Here is a 17,244-nt window from a genome sequence, read left to right as displayed (position 1 = left end):
CGCGTGCCAAACGTTGCCGACCCCTGCTCTATACTAACTTAGAATACAAGTTCTGTTACTGTAACACTTAACATTTTTAATAGCTCCTCCAAAAGTGCTGAACAGGTGTCCCCTATACAGAGAAGCTAGAACTCTATATTAGTAATTACTGTACATTGCACAACAGACATCTCTTTATTACAAAGTGTTAGAGTATTCAAACAATTGGGTAAATTAACTGAACAGTGCTAATTTGGTGCACAGTCTCACCAAAGTTAGTGTAAGTTTGGGGTACAGAATCTAGCTTTCTATTGTCCATCTCAATAGTTGCCATAGAACATTTTCAAGGTGACACAGTGCTTGAAATTTCTTGACCGACTATCTCAAAGGTGCTCTCAAAAGTGAATTTTGTAAAACAGCGTCTTGGTGTCCATGTTTACTGACTCTGAGCAGCACTCATCAGACTGAAATTTATTTCCTAGCCAGTCATAGGGGTCAGCATCCACTGACTTCTGTGGTTACTGTTACATGTGTTACAGCTTAGTGTTTAGGAACTTAGACATTTTCCATTTCAAAACAAGATTTTTCTAGCTGACAGCACTTTAAGGTCAACCTGCTTTCTGACAATTAAGCAGTGTTCTCACATTACCACCAGTAACGAAGATCCTGAGCTAGCAATTTTGTTGATCATGCATGAAATAAAACAAAATCCAGCTCTTATTTCCACAGCTGTATTGGCTCTGCAGTGCTGAGAGAAGTAAAACTTGTTTTTGTCAATAAACAAAACAAATGTGACTCAGAGGACACAAAGGGGACAGTTACAAGCAGTAGCTCAGGGGTAAGCAACCTATGGCACATGTGCCGAAGGCGGCACGCGAGCTGATTTTCAGTGGCACTCACTCTGCCCAGGTCCTGGCCACCGGTCCGGGGGGCTCTGCATTTTAATTTAATTTTAAATTAAGCTTCTTAAACATTTTTAAAACCTTATTTACTTTACATACAACAATAGTTTAGTTATATATTATAGACTTATAGAAAGAGATCTTCTAAAAATGTTACAATGTATTACTGGCACGCGAACCCTTAAATCAGAGTGAATAAATGAAGACTCGGCACACCACTTCTGAAAGGTTGCCGATCCCTGAAGTAGCTAAATGCCATTTTTATAGCTACTTTTATGACTGTAACCACTTTCCAGTGGCTACCGTTACATGCAGCAGCTAGTCAGCAGATTATATTGACCTCTGCCGTGTGACAAGGGTAGGAGCTTTTTTAATCTTGACCCATGTCAGGTGATTGGGGATAGAAAACAAAATACCAGTCTCTTACCTGCCTTCCTGTGTGCCACGACTTTATTACACTGTCCCTCTTCGGGATGGGAGGTGTTTGACTGTGTGATCCAGTATATGATGTTTCACCCAGTTACTATTTCTTACTATTTTATATTGCCATAATATCTAGAAGCCCCACTCACAACTGACATATGATCCAATCATGAGAAGTTACTTTACTTCTCCCTGCATCCTGAAACAATTTGACCCTAATTTTTACATATGGCCAGACCTCAGCCTGATTTTGCTCCCAGATATAACAGTGGGTGAAACTTTACAAGCACACAGCACTGCAAGTGCACTTTACTGCACTCAGACAGCTACCCATCTACCTAGACAGTAATAGGTAGACGGAGAAGGGTAAATCCTCCCAGAGAAGAGTCCTGGGGGAATGTATGTATGCATGTGCATAATTATAAGTGGTATAAAATGCACATGCAATTATTTGTGCCCCAAAATTGTGTTCCTAATTATTTCTGGGAACAAAATTGGAGGCCATTTTTCATCAACAGATTTTTCATTTATTGTATATCCAATAGAAAGTGATTTTGGTTTTTTATCCTCAGTAATACAACAATGCAGTATTTTAGGTCTTTGCAGCATCAGTCATTTGTTGGTATGTCTCTTCCCATAAAATATTTTCATGTAACTGACAAACTCTACAGATACATTTTGAGTCTGCCAGTAAGCAAATACTACCGTTAAAGTGTAAAGGAACATTTAAACAAGCATCTGTACCAGTTGCAAAGAAAAACAGACAAATTATAGTGTAATTAACATATGAATGACAATCCAGTTGTTAATTACTATCTGTTTCAGGCGTTCTGTATGAGCTTAAAAGCCTTACAGACTGTATGCTAGTAGAGTCAGCAGTTAAACACTTCAACCCTCCACTAGCTTTATTAGAGAAAGATGACAACTTTTGCATATGATTTGATTTGTCAGATGTGTTTGAAATGTAGCTGAGGGAAGGACTGGCAGCACAAATCTTTAATTTAAAGTGCAAAATTGTGACCTGTCCTTGAGCAAAACAGCAAAATGTCTGCGTTAATGGAGTGCACATCTAACTTAACAGATGTTCCCAATCTTGAGCCAACTAATAATAATACTCTGCACTTAAACAGTGCTTTCCATGGAAGGCAGCGTGATTAGTGGTTAGAACAAGAAAGCCTCAACTTCCCTTAGGTTTCCCCACCTATTGAATAGCAATGGAACTTTCTTAAATGCTGTCTTAGCACTTGAGAGAAGCAACAGTACAAAATCAGCATTTGTTTAAATAACAGTCATTGAGAAGCAAGAACACTGCTGAGCCTAGCGCCAGAGTTAACTCTGACAGAGTGGCTGTACCAGATGGAAAGGAAATTGAGTAGTGAGGAGGAAAGTGAGACGAGAAGGAGAGTGGTCTGAACAAAAATGCAAGGGGAACAAAAAAGAAAAGGAAAAAGCAGACAAAAGAGAAGGAAGATGGCATTACAGAAACAGGTTAATAAAAGGAGGCCTTCCTATACCTCCGGAATATGAAAACGTTTCAGCAGTACTATACCTAGACCTACTTACAATGCAAAGGATTTTCCCTTGTGCGCACTATGAAGGCCTCCTTTCCCAAAGAAACACTGGTATCTCCTGGATTCAAAAAGGAGCTCATAGATTCCTGGAGATTATCTTTTAATGTATAATCCGGATACTGGCTGCCTTCAGCAATCCACACAGCTAGGAAACCCCTTCAGAATGATACTGTAATAGGCAGATCCTCTCCTGGTGTAATTTACCCCAATTTGCACTGAGTATCTGGCCTTACAAGTCCCTGTTGATATTTAGAAGCAGACATTCCATTTGTTATGGATTGCTATTCTGCTAGCTTTTTCAATGTAATTTGTTGCACTTACATTTATTATTAGGAAAAGGGAAACAATTCCAAACTGCATAAGCAACACTACACTGGGGACAAGGAGAACATAACAGATATAGTGAGAGACAGGACCAGCACCACAGAGCATACAATCTAAATAAAAATTTAAAAAGATGGACAAAGAGGGAGAGAAAAGGAGTCATTTTACAGAGGCACAGAAATGTTAACTGACTTGCCTAGGGTCAGACAGAAAATCTTCCACAGAGCCAGGAACTAAACCCAGATCACCCAAGTCCCAGTCCAGTGACTTAAATACAAGATCATCCTTTCTCACCTTACTAGTATTGATTTTATTAGCATGCTAATTTTCATAAGTTAGTGTTGAATTAATGTATTTACTGTGCTCTTCACTTTGTAATTATTTAAATCTAAAAAGTTACCCTGTACCCCACACACCTTATCTTCACAAACCATTAAAGTCAGAGAGTTGAATTTGTCTTCCTAATGACAAATAATGTCAGATCTGTCTTCCTAGCAACTGGCTACATCAATAACCTTATTTTGCATGTGACTGTTTTAGAACTTCGTCGTTTTTCCTTGTCTACCCAAACCTTACAATACTTTTCTTACTGAAATGAAAAATCAGCAATATCATCTCTACAGCAAAACAGTCTTTTTTATTAAGAAGTGCAGTGAAACATTAAAGCTTGAAGCATCATTTGAAACTAACCATACTATTTTTAATTTGCATATTCAAACATTCCAAGATCAAAATTATATTCTGAAATTCATCTCTGATTTTAATTTAGAAATATCAGGAAAATATATGCTTTTAATACAAGTTATTGCTTTGCAGATAGTTTTAAAATTAAACTGCATCACAGAATTGAGTCAAGAGGCACTGAAATAAGACATTGTACTATGACTGAATTAAGGACCAATTCAGTAGTAGGAAAGCTATGAACATCACAGGAGAAAAAGATCTTCAGTTTAACTAAGCCTGATATTAGCTAATGCATGCTCAGTTATAAGGATCTCTGTTTTAACATTATCTTGGACACAATTCTTTGCATCCCACATACTTCTAAAGCCTATTACAGGTCTCCATCATTATAACACTCAGTTTATCCCCAAGGATGTTGTTAAATTGCTTTTGGAGTTTACTGACTAGTCTACACTACAGTCAGAGCAAAGGTGTTACTACTGTAGCAATGAAGTAGAGAAGTTCCAGGACTTAAATTCAAATATATCCAATTATATAGTCTCAAAGATTTCTGAAGCCTAATATACTGGAGTAGGTTAAAAAAAAATTCAAGACTTTTTAAAGGCAAAATTAATGCTCATAAAAGATGCCAGATTGACAGCTTTAAAAAAAAAAAAAAAAAAACAGCCTCTGTACATCTACAGAACAGGCAACAGCAGTACCTCAAAATCTAATGGATAATTAGGAGGACTAATAATGATATAGGGAAGTATTAATTTATCTCCATTTTATAGAGTAGGAATCGGAGTGTAAACAGCCAAATGTCACACACAATAAGCTATTGACAGGAACAGAACCCAGATCTCCTGAAACCCAGTCCAGTGCTTTCATCACAAGTCCAGTCTTCCTCACTTTCAACACAGAACAGGTGAAACCACGTCCGTGGGTGACATAATACTTTATTCACCACAGTTTCAGTCCTTGGCCTCTCTGCTGAGAATTCCAACAACAGAGCTGGAGGGCTTGTCTAGACAAAGAGCATGCAGCTCTGGGATGTCCATCTACTCAGTACTAGCCTGCCATGCACTAACTGAAGTGGACCGGGCTGCCCTGCACTAAAAGCTCCCAAGTGTGCTTTGATCTACCCCATTTTCAGCACCCAAGTACACACAAAGTTTTAGTGCTGAAAATCTACATGGACAGCACAGTCAGGGGGAGGGATGACCCCCGGCACCCTGGCTACTCCCCCTCCTTGAAGTGCAGGCTCTTGGTCCCCACTCTGCTCTCTCCCACCCCCACATCCTCCAGGGGCTGCGTGTGCAAGGACCCCCAGGCTGTGTGCACTGTCAGGGCGATGAGTGGGAGCCAGCCTTAAAACTTCCCCATGGCCTCCTGGGGATCCCTTGTCCCTGTCTCCCAGGGTGCAGCGGGGGCAGGGATAAGGGATCCCTGGGAAGTGCTGAAGCACACTGCACCCCAAGCCCTGGGGATGCACTTCCCTGCTCCACAGCCAGCAGCAGCAGCTAGGCGTGTGTGTTTCCTCTGATACCTTCATTTTTTTGTCAAACTTCAAAACAAACAGACAAAAAATAAATAAAAACCCAACCAAACCAAAACACCTTCATTGAACATCCTGTTTTAAATATTAAGAATTGCAAAGTTTCGTTTTAATAGTTTGACAGCCCTGGATCCTGATGTCCTAATTATCCTCAGAACAGGCACACGTGGACATTTTCCTGCCACCGTGACTCAGCCCAGATGTGGAGACCCCAATTCTCCGATTAGATGATAATTCAGTATAAAGCCCTCTCAAACTACAGTCATTCTAAGGAGAGAGCCACCAAAGGAGCTAATTAATTGGTTTATGTACTCACATGCTCCTTATGGCACCCAGGTCCCATCAAGAGCACCGCCACAGTTAGGAAACAAGGTGGGCAGTAGAGTTTTCCCACAGTGCACCACATTCCTAGGGCTAGAGTGTTGACATGAGAGAGGGGGTGCTTTAGGCACTTTGAGATGCGTTTACTTTGACTCAGATCTGTGCAGTGCAGTGAGGACACCAGAGACCTAGGTTCAAGCACAGGTCAGAAAATTCTTAACTTGGGTTAAAATGCAATGTAGATGCTCAAGTCCAAGTTTCCCCAACGCGGGTCATCTGACTCGAGTCCCATTAACCCTACGCTTACATTGCTGTGTAGACATACTCTTAGTTCATTGCAGGCTAGTGCAAGGTAGATTTACACCCCAGCTTGCCATGCACGAACCTTCTGTCTACACAAGCCCTTAGTGTTGCCAACTCACACAATTTTAATCACGAGTCTCATGGTATTTGATGTTTTACTTGGAGCCCCAGCTCCTGGAAACAAGGGATTACATGAGAAACTGAACTTTTTTAAAAAAATAAATCATATTTAAGGTTCTAGCCCTCATGGCTGCAGAAAAATTCAAAACACAACTCAAGTGCACCCTAAAGGATCAAAAACCAGAAGGCAAATAAAAACCTCACATTATTATGTATTTATTTTTAATTTTATGATTTTAAGTCTATCTCGTGATAGGGGGGGAACCTGACTCATGAAGTTTTGAATATTTATAACTGGTAATACTGTGGTGCTAGCCTTCGTGGTGGTTTTGTACCGTGGACATTTAGGGTCAGATCCTCAAAAGGTATTGATTTCAAGCCACTAGGAATTGGCTTACTCAACACATTTCACATAGGCTGACAAACAGGTTACAACTTTAAGTCTCTACCAAACTGAGCCAGACTGGAACTGGAAATGAAATCTCCTGAGCGATCCAGGCCTCAACTCCATCTCCAGAAAAAGCAAACATTTATTTCATTAGATAATTTACATTTTCACAGTATCTTGACTAACAGCAAACATCAGAAGAACAGGAATTTAACTTGGTTAATGAGCAAAATTTTATTTGAAAGAAACAATGTGGACAAGCCAGGATACCAAAAACATATACATTAAAAAAAAAACAAAAAAAACACCCAACAGATGCAGCACTAAGTGCAAACGGCACAGCAAGCACCATTTTATGAAAACCCTGCTTCACTGCCACAATTTTTCGTTCTTAGGTCCCATTTGGCTTGTCTTTGTTTAATATGTCAATCATATTTTAGGAGGAAGTAAATTATCTTTGATTCTTCGTGACAATGCAGATGAGCTTCCCACACACCTGCAGCCTGGTTCACAGCTTTAGATACTTCGGTTAGTCATCCAGATCATGACAAGCCAACAAAATACCTATAAGCTAGGGGCAGTTTGCCCTCTCCCATGCAGGAGGGAGGAAAAAAACAGAGGATTCCCTAATGGAGTTTCCCCCACATTGTTCTGTTAGTGGGGTGTATAATTACACACAGAAATACAGATAGCAGAAAGAACTGCAGGTCTGGCTCCCAAGCTTCACAGGGTATGTCTACACTGCAATTAGACAGCCACAGCTGGCCTGTGTCAGCTGACTTGGGCTCATGGGGCTCCAGCTGCAGGGCTGCTTAACTGCAGTGTAACTCGCAGGGTCCTAGAGTCTGAGCTCTAGCCCGAGCCCGGACATCTACACTGAAATTAAGCAGCCCCAGCCCAAGTCAGCTGGCATGGTCCAGCTATGGGTTTTTAATTGCATTGTAGACATACCCACAGAGCCTAGGGAATCCATGCAGAGACCTGTGTCCATGGACAGTATAGTCCCATTCGAACTATAATCAAGGTTTCTTGGCCGCTACTAATCCCAGCTGTGATGCTGACAGGCCAGCTCAGGTTAGAGCAATAGGCAAACTCACTTGTGTGTGAATATCAAAGAAATGTTAAGCGTACTAATTTAGTTCAAAGGAAACGTGACTCATATTGTCTTCACTTATCTATAACCTGTTGAATGCTGTCACGCTACATTATGTATATCCATGTACTTAATTAACCGTAGCTCAAACGTGTATGTTAGTATTAAGATGTGTAAACTTCATGAAAACTAATGGAATGTTACTTGTATTGTTCTCACTGATCTGTTCCTCTTAATGACAGGCATTTGCATGATGTATATCCTTGTAACTAAATAACCCATTAAATGCAGATGAAGACTTGGGAGAGGAAGAAAGGGCTAGCTTCAAAGCAAGTGGTCATTGGTGTAATAATTGAACGTCAAAGATTCAAGATGCATTCCTCACTCACCGTCAACAAAGGAAACCCACACATGGGTAAAAGCACTGACAGCTTGCTTTCTGTGTGGAAAAACTAAAAATATGGATTCAGGGAATGATCCTGCATCCTGTTGTTTGGATACTCACAGGGAAGCGTTCCAGATGCAAGACAGAGATTTCCAAAGTTATTTTGGGTAACCCTGAGAGATTTATGGAAAACTAGCAGATTACCACATCTCTGCTATTATTTTGGACTTACAATACTTAATATATTTTACTTGCTTTAACCTCTCCATAACTCATTAGCTAATAAACCATTAGTTAATTAGAGAAACTGGCTGCCTGCATTGTCTTTGGTGTGAGACTGAGAGTATCCATTGAGCTGGAGCAAGTGACTGACCCTTTGGGGCTGGGAGTAACCTAATGCAATGTGATATTTGGTATAGCCACCAGTATCACAAAGTCCAGTTTGTCAGGGAAGGTAGCCTAAGGGGACTGTTTGTGACTCCATGGTAAGACTAATATAGCGATCCAGGAGGACACATTTGTTACTGGCTTGGTGAAATCTAATTACTGACTATACCACCAGTTTGGATGTCTGTCCTATTTTCTGACAGTCTGACTTGAGATTGGCATTCACAGTTGTGAGCCACTCCAGACAGCGTGACACCAGCACCTTCCTTAAGGGGGTTCCCCACTACAAAAAAAAAGAGTAGGCCACAGAAAAGCAAATATAGCAGCAGGCTGTATTTCCTTTCCCAGATAACATCTATGGAAGAAGATTACACTCTGTGTGGACACAAGGTTCTGTGCTATTAGATCCCAATGTAGGTTCATGGGAAGATCACATTTAAAAAGCAGATGCATCTACTATTACAGAACACCAAGTGTTTCCTTTTCTGATGTTATATTCCCCATATCATGGTAATTTTCTTCCATTAACCTAGAATTTGACCAATCTACAGCTACCATGTAATACGTGTGGTGTAATGTCCTGCCTAAATTATCAGCTTTTATGAGAATAAAAAGCTATTCAAATTAGAAATAATTATTAAAGGCTCTTAAGTTAATGACAGGTTTCAGAATAGCAGCCGTGTTAGTCTGTATCCGCAAAAAGAAGAACAGGAGTACTTGTGGCACCTTAGAGACTAACAAATTTATTAGAGCATAAGCTTTCGTGGACTACAGCCCACTTCTTCGGATGCATCCGAAGAAGTGGGCTGTAGTCCACGAAAGCTTATGCTCTAATAAATTTGTTAGTCTCTAAGGTGCCACAAGTACTCCTGTTCTTCTTAAGTTAATGGCTCTATTGTCCTTCTGTAACACAATGGGCCAGGTCATCAACTGGTATATACTGGCACAGCTATCACTGAAGTCAATGGAGCTACCACCAATTTACACCACCTAAGGATCTGTCTCCAAACAAATACAGCCATAAAATCCTACTACTAAGGCTACCACAACACACTGCCAAATTTGCAATGGCTTTCATTTCAGTTTGTCTGCACTGCTTGGCAGTATATCTAAACACATGTTTATTCTCTGTGGCTTGTATAATGTTAAGACTACAATGGAAACCTTGGTAGTTCAAACATGGTGCTCTCTATCTTTGTGCCTCAAAAAAGACTTACTAGTCACAACAATAACTTTCACACACTGAGAATTCAGGGGTGTAGTTTACAACTGGTGGTTGGTAAATTTGCCTTTCAGCTCAGGAGGTCTGTGCTTAGCTCATGAGTGAAAAGAGGTCTGTCATCTCAGTACCATCAGTGGGGCATATTGGTTCATATCACAAAACCAGCACACCATTCCTCACACTTCAGGATGGCTGGCAGCCTCTGCTTAGGCAAATTAAGTGTGATAGGTATTTGTAAACCTTCCTGGGAACTAAGCACTGTACACCCTCATTATGTTTGCCTCCTGCCTGTCTCATTCCTAATCATTAAATCCAGAATGTGTCCCAAAATGAACAAAGTATATTTAAAATTCCTATAAATAATCATCAGTCACAGCATGGAGGTACAACACAAGGATCTCTACACCTATTACGGCCTTCGTTGTGGCTACATAGGGTATGTATGTTAAGACAGGGCACCCTCTCAGGCCTGACTCCACATCTAGATGCCACAGGAATCTTTGTGACAGTCACAGATAGGTCAGCATGGACAGTATTGAAGAGGGAGGGGCCAAATATGCATTAGCCCCGGCAAATGGTACAAGTAGCACTGAGAAGCTGTGTCCCCTATTATACTATGTAGCCTGATACAGTGGCTAGGAGGCAGGATGCAATCTTGCATCCTTGACCCTAAATTGGGGAAGGTGGATTTCAATTGCTCATTCTACTTCATTCCACATGCGCTAAAGCTCATTTACTCTGACTCTGTGTGGGTGAAGTGAATTTCACCTTTAACACATATGATATTGTAGGTTGGGAACTAAATAATATTCACTTAATGACCTGTCATCAAATATTGATTTTCACTGAATATTTGGAATTTTGAAATTAAAAATTTATCTTAAGGGTAAGGGCCTGAGCCTACTCTACTAACACATGAAGCCAAACACTCACTGTGCCAAATTCATTGCTCACATAATTCCACTGACTTCAGTGTAAATACACACATGAGTAAGAAGAACAGCATTCAGTCCCAAGAATATGGGCCAAATTCTGCCATCCTTAATCAAGCAGAACTCTTATTGCTTCCAACGAGCGCTTAACTAGACCACATTGAAGATGCAAGAATTTGGCCATATATTATTAAACTATCAAAAACTAGAATCACAACCATTGTATATTTTTGTAAGCCTACCACTCATTTGCTTGGAGCCCAACAGAATTTCAACTGCCCCATTACAATTTAGTTAAAGATTTTTTTAATTAAGCAAAGCGCACTTTTATAATATGCACATGGACAATTTGCTCAAGATTGCTTTACTACATGATGCATTCATTTAAACAATAGCAGGCATTGTATCTAATGGTGACAGAATATATTTATATTTCATAGAATTTTCATTTGACTGCATCTACAGCAGGGATTGGCAACCTTTGGCAGCAGCCCACCAGGGAAAGCCGCTGGCGGGCCTGGACGGTTTGTTTACCTGCAGCGTCTGCAGGTTCGGCCGATCGCAGCTCCCACTGGCCGTGGTTTGCCGTCCCAGGCCAATGGGGGCTGTGGGAAGGGCGGCCAGCACATCCCTCGGCCCGCATGTTTGCCGCAGCCCCCATTGGCCTGGGACGGTGAACCGCGGCCAGTGGGAGCTGCGATCGGCCGAACCTGCACACGCTGCAGGTAAACAAACCGTCCAGGCCCGCCAGCGGCTTTCCCTGATCAACAGTAATGCTCCTAATAATGAGCGCCACAAAAATCCAACACAGGAGATGTTTCTGAGTTACTTCTATTGATAAAAATGGTTAAGAAATGTATTGCTACACTTGCACAGGAAAAAAAAGAAAAAAGAAAAAGAAAAAAATACACCCTCACACAAAAACCACCCACCACACACATTGCCAAAATGTATGTCTTCAATATTTTGACTCAAAGCAAATGTTTTAGAGCTCAGTTATACCACCTCCCCCCCCATATATATTAGTGTTAACAGTAGAAATTCTTTGATATCCTTAGCTATAGCATGGCTAAGGAAGGGCTATTCAACAACACACAGTATTGCTCTTACATTGCATCACATATGAAATTCACTCGTTTTGTATTACTCAAACGTATTTTCTGCTTATAACCCCATATTTTCTCTTTTCCCCCCCAATTTGATTGTTCATGTTTATGCAGAATTTTAATTGTCACCATTTACCCAAGAAAGTCACTGTAAACATTCTGAGTTAGCTCTAGGTACATGGGCTACTGGAAACTGACAATATTTTCGTTAGAGGTACACAGTGTTGTATAGGAACCTTTATTTTTGAACCCCTAAAACATTTCAAATGGAGGCAAGGACCCCATTTCAAATGGAGGTCTGGGGACCTCCCGGGGTCCACCGGTTGAGAACCACTGGTCTAGGAAACACTCTGGCTCCATATTATTTTAGGATCAAAATTAAAGGGGTGAAAATAGCTCTGTGCCTGAAACAGGCTCTGTTACATCCCCGAACTTTCCACCATTGTTATCCACCAACAGCGAGCTCCTTTACAATTCTAGAGAGAGAAATGATCTTTCTCCATCCAGGTGAGTGGCCTTGGAAGCATACAGAACTCTGGAAACTCACAGCCAAATGTGTCCCTGGTGTTATTCCAATTAAGTGACTGGAGATACACCCAGCGGGGAATGGGGTCCAAGATGCCCACACGGGATCACACAGAAAACTGGCCCTGAGCTGTTGGATCCCAGGCGAGAAGGGGGCGTGGGAGAGATGCTGAACTTCGGGACCTGGGATTCGCCCCTGCCGGTGGCTGGTTAGTGGTTACTCCTCCCCAGATGACAATACGCCGATCTCTTCCCTACCCCTGCTCGGCCGCTGCCCTCCAGGCGAACAACCCGCCCACCTCTCCCTAGTAAGGCAAGGGGGGCACCGCGCCTCTGTAGCGGTCGGGGTCGGGGACAGCGGCCAGGCTCGCCTCCTTCCCCCGGGTCCCTCATTCATCCCGGCCCCGGCCACCCTGCCCCGCGAGGAGGCGCTGGCGGAGGGGCCGCAGGGGGTGGCGCCGATGTCCCACAGGGCAGGGAGCGGCAGCCGCCGCCGCTACTCACCGGGAGGATTTACAGCCGCCGGCGTTGCCATCTTGTCTCGGAGGCGAATTAAGATAAATGCGGGGGGAGTGGGGGGCGATGCTCTGCGCAGCCCGGGCCGGCGGGGGAGGAGGAGCGAGCCCCGAGGCTGCCAGCCACACAAAGGGCCGGGCGCGCAGGGCGCAGCGCAGCGCCCTGGAGGGGGAAGGAAGGGGGGCGGTGGCGGCTCCTTGTTGCCTTGGCGCTCGGGCTCCCTGCGCAAAGCGGCCCAAGATGTCTGATGCGCCCGCTTCGCTTCTGCTCATGCTCCAACGCCCCGGGCGGCTCTAGCGAGCATGTGCCGGGCGCCCGCACATGTGCGTTGGGACGGGGAAGCCGCTGCCCTCTGCCTGGCCCCCCGAGCCCGGCTCGTTCCAGTGCAGCGAGGCTCCAGCACGCCCGGCTCCACAGCTGTGGCCCAGGGGGGAAGAGACACCAGGCTGGGCCGCTAGCCTCTGGCCCAGGCGGTAGGGTGACCAGGCAGCAGATGAGAAAAATGAAGATGAGGGTGGGGGTAATAGGAGCCTATATAAGAAAAAGATCCCCCCAAATCAGGACTGTCCCTATAAAATCGGGGCATCTGGTCACCCTAGCGGGCGGGAATCAGCTGGCCGGCTTGGGGCTGCTTCCCCGGGCCATGGGTGCCCACCCCTGACAAAGCAGCAAGTCGCTGTGCAGCCTCAGTCTGTCTTTCCTTCTCTCCCTGCATGGAAAAGGCTGGGATGATTTGTCTTCTCCCTCCGGTTTCAGATTTTGGAACAGAAAAAATCAATTATGGTGCCTGTGGATAGAGCTCTGAAAACATCTGCGCAATGTGCACGGCCCTCAAAAAAAGCTAACACTGTGCAGAACCATCCGAAGCAAAAGAGACTCTGACAGAAAATATCATAATCTTACATAACACCATGGTACCTCTCCCCCCCTTGCCAACTCTCCAGGATTGTCCTGAAGTCTCCAGGAATTAAAGATTAATCTTTAATTAAAGCATTATGTCATGATAAAACCTCCAGGAATACTGTCAACCAGAATTGGCAACCTTACCCCCACCTTGAATACTGCGTGCAGTTCTGGTTGGCCCAACTCAAAAAAAGATGCATTAGAATTGGAAATGGTATAGTGAAGGGCACCAAAAAGGATCGGGGGAATGGAACAGCTTCCATATAAGGCGGATTAAAGAGACTTGGAATTTTCAGCTATGAAAAGAGACGACTAAGACGGCATATGATAGAGACCTATAAAATCATGACTGCTATGGAGAAAATGAATAAGGAAGTGTTATTGACTCCTTCACATAACACAAGAACCAAGGTTTCAGAGTAGCAGCCGTGTTAGTCTGTATCCGCAAAAAGAACAGGAGTACTTGTGGCACCTTAGAGACTAAAAAATTTATTAGAGCGGAAGTGGGCTGTAGTCCACGAAAGCTTATGCTCTAATAAATTTGTTAGTCTCTAAGGTGCCACAAGTACTCCTGTTCTTTTTACAAGAACCAAGGGTCATCCAATGAAATTAAGGGGCAGCAGGTTTAAAGCAAACTAAAGGCAGTACGTCTTCATATAGTTCACTTGTGGAACTCGTTGCCAGGGGATGATATGAAGGCCAAAATTATAATAGCGTTCAAATAGGAATTAGAAAAGTTTATGGAGGATAGGTCCCTCAATATCTCCAGAGATGGAATCTCCATCTCTGGAGATATTTAAGAGTAGGTTAGATAAATGTCTATCAGGGATGGTCTAGACAGTATTTGGTCCTGCCATGCAGGCAGGGGACTAGACTCGATGACCTCTCGAGGTCCCTTCCAGTCCTAGAATCTATGAATCTATGGCCATTAGCCAAGATGGTCAGGGATACAACCCCATGCTCTGGTTGGCCCTGGCCTCTGACTTCCAGAATCTAGGAGTAGACAACAGGGGATGGATCACTCAATAATTGCCTTTTCATTCCTTCTGAAGCACCTGGCATCATAGGCACCAACTCTGTGGGTGCTCCGGGGCTGGAGCACCCACGGGGAAAAATTAGTGGGTGCTCTGCACCCACCGGCAGCCAAGCTCCCCCCGCCCCTCCTCCTCCCCCCCTGAATGCGCCACATCCCCGCTCCTCCGCCTATCTCCCAAGCGTTTCCCGCCCGGCTGCCACCAAACAGCTGTTTGGCAGCGTTAGCATGCTCCGGGGGGGGGGAGGAGCGGGAATGTAGCGCACTCAGGGAAGGAGGCGGGGCCAAGGCGAGGATTTGGGGAAGGAGTTGGAATATTGGCAGGGAGGGGGCAGAGTTGGGGTGTGGACTGTGGGGAAGGGGTTGGAATGGGGGCAGGGAAGGGGTGGGAAGAGATGGGAAAGGGGTGGGGCCAGAAACCGAGAGGGGGCGGGTCGAGCACCCACGGGAAAGAGGGGAAGTCAGTGCCTATGCCTGGCATTGGTCACTGTCGGAAGACAGGATATGGACTAGAACTAGATGGACTATTGGTCTGAAGCAGTATGGCTGTTCTTATATAAAGTGCCTTAGTCTTTCCTTTCTCTCACTGATTGCGTACTTACTCTTCTTCGAGTTTGCAATGCACAGAGCACCTTTCAATCTCCACCTCTGGTTATGGTCCCTTAACATATTAGGAAAAAGTCTGTATTAGCTTTGCACATTTCAAAGCAGTGACGGAGCGTAATAGTGTGATAATTCTGTGCAGAGAGCTGTAGCGGTCTATCTTGTTCTTTTAGATTTGGCCATTCCAGACACTTATACAGTGGTGTTAGGAGTTGCTATAATGTCTTAAGCATTTTTCAATTTGGGAGAGGGGTGTTTGCACCTATCTCCAGGAAACTAACGTTGCTGACCCCTGCAAGTGATAATATTAGATCTAAGAGTAAATCATTGGTTTAGAGCAGGGGTCGGCAACGTTCGGCACGCCAGGGTAAGCACCCTGGCGGGCCGGGCCAGTTTTATTTACCTGCTGATGCGGCAGGTTTGGCCAATCGCGGCCCCCACTGGCCGCGGTTCGCCGTCCCGGGCCAATGGGGGCGGCGAGAAGCTGCAGCCAGCACATCACTTGTCTGCGCCGCTTCTCGCCGCCCCCATTGGCCCGGGAAGGCGAACCGCGGCCAGGAGGCCGCGATCGGCCGAACCTGCTGTGTCAGCAGGTAAATAAAACTGGCCCGGCCCGCCAGGGTGCTTACCCTGGCGAGCTGCGTGCCGAACGTTGCTGACCCCTGGTTTAGAGCAACCCCATTTTTTTGTGAATTGGTTACTATTTCTCAAGGAAGTGTCCAGATTTGAGGACGAAGGGGGATGTATTCACTGACACAATGGGGGGTAGTTTCCCCTTTCCCCCGCCCCCATAAGATTTAAACTTCTCAAGTGGAGAGAAGGCAGATGTAGTTTTTATTTTGAGGCAGGTAGACTCGGTCAGCACTAATCCCCCACCCTCCCATGCCCATGATTGACCACACCTAGTTTACCTAGTACAACTAGAGTGCCTTGTCTCCACTGTGTTTTTACAGTAGGATAGCTTTTGCATGTTATTTATCCCATGGTAAAAAACACTATTTTTGTTAGTAAAGACATAGCCCATGTGCTTGAATAACTTTAAAAGGTTAGCATAACTTTATGTATTATTCAGTATGTTATCTGAGCCACATGATTTTCCTGATTCTTGAAAGCATCCCTTTGCTTCCTGTGTTATTCTAGTTCTGCTCTCTTAAATGCCATAGTGCTGACTGAAAAAATGAGAGGTATGGAAGAGGGAAGTGAGGGGAGGTGTGCAGAGGAGGTGTTTGGGGCTGTGGGGAAAGAGAGATGGTATCTAACTTGTGCAAGAGATGCTGGCTGGCCTGTGTAAAACAGAGAGAAAGATTCTCAGTGGCCTGTATGAGAGTGAAAGGCAGAGATGGGGAAGGTGGTGGTGTTTTTGTTTTTAAATGAGGAAGATTTTTATTGTCTCATTAAAATATACACTTCAAAATCCTTCTGCAAAAAGAGGGTGATGGTTTTAAAAGTTTCCCTAACTGGAGGTATTACCCCATAAAGATACATCTCCACTAGCCTTTTTCACTGTGTGTGTGGGGGGGGGGGGTGAGAAGGAGGATCTATATTTAGTTTTAGTTTACTGCAAAGTAAAGAAGCAGGAGTTGTTTTTGGCTTCATTTCTTTAACACATATCTAAAGGTTTCTTTAATCCCAGGTTCAAGCTTTCTGTTTCAATAATTTACAGGATTTAATAGTGAGATATAAGTAGGTTTGTTTTAAATGTTCAATACATAGAGTTTAAAAGGAGCAATATACCTTGTAAAGAGGTACTCTAAAAGCAATAGCATTGCTTCCAGGTGCTAGCTACATTATTTTGATTTTGTGGATTAAGGTGGAGGAGACGGTGCCTTGAATGGAAATAGATAAAATTCAAAAATCTGCCTTAAAAGTAACTTTAAGGATCATATTTAAACCCACAATAGCTTTAGGGATTCAGAAGCTGAGTCTGCCATTCCGTAGTCTAAACAGAACATTCACAGCAATTATATACTACTCTGCCAGAACCAGT

The 17,244-nt window shown here is 43.7% G+C and overlaps 1 protein-coding gene and 1 long non-coding RNA gene across 13 annotated transcripts in view; one reads left to right on the top strand and one right to left on the bottom strand.

The window, feature by feature from the left end:
* The window catches only part of ARNT2 (aryl hydrocarbon receptor nuclear translocator 2), a 200,227-nt gene that overhangs the window by 128,444 nt on the left and 54,539 nt on the right, over window positions 1-17,244 (bottom strand). For 4 of the 12 annotated variants that reach the window (XR_010590953.1, XR_010590956.1, XM_065559323.1 and 1 more), the window contains exon 1: window positions 12,707-12,871. The exons of 1 other annotated variant lie outside the window; for it this stretch is intronic. Coding sequence is in view for 4 of the 11 variants with exons in the window: in XM_065559323.1 (XP_065415395.1) it covers window positions 12,707-12,737 (31 nt within the window). In the remaining 7 variants the exon portion in view is untranslated. Of the gene's footprint in view, window positions 1-12,224; window positions 12,673-12,706; window positions 13,004-17,244 lie in introns of those variants that run through there. 7 more of the 12 variants (XR_010590958.1, XR_010590955.1, XR_010590954.1 and 4 more) reach the window with 7 other exon arrangements.
* LOC135973906 (uncharacterized) lies at window positions 12,374-13,541 on the top strand. The gene is made up of 2 exons (XR_010590965.1): window positions 12,374-12,510; window positions 13,475-13,541. It is a non-coding gene; the product is annotated as an uncharacterized LOC135973906 (long non-coding RNA).

Source organism: Chrysemys picta, chromosome 10 (assembly GCF_011386835.1).
Source record: "Chrysemys picta bellii isolate R12L10 chromosome 10, ASM1138683v2, whole genome shotgun sequence".
Taxonomy (NCBI): domain Eukaryota; kingdom Metazoa; phylum Chordata; order Testudines; family Emydidae; genus Chrysemys; species Chrysemys picta.
This window is presented reverse-complemented; position numbering and strand designations above follow the sequence as displayed.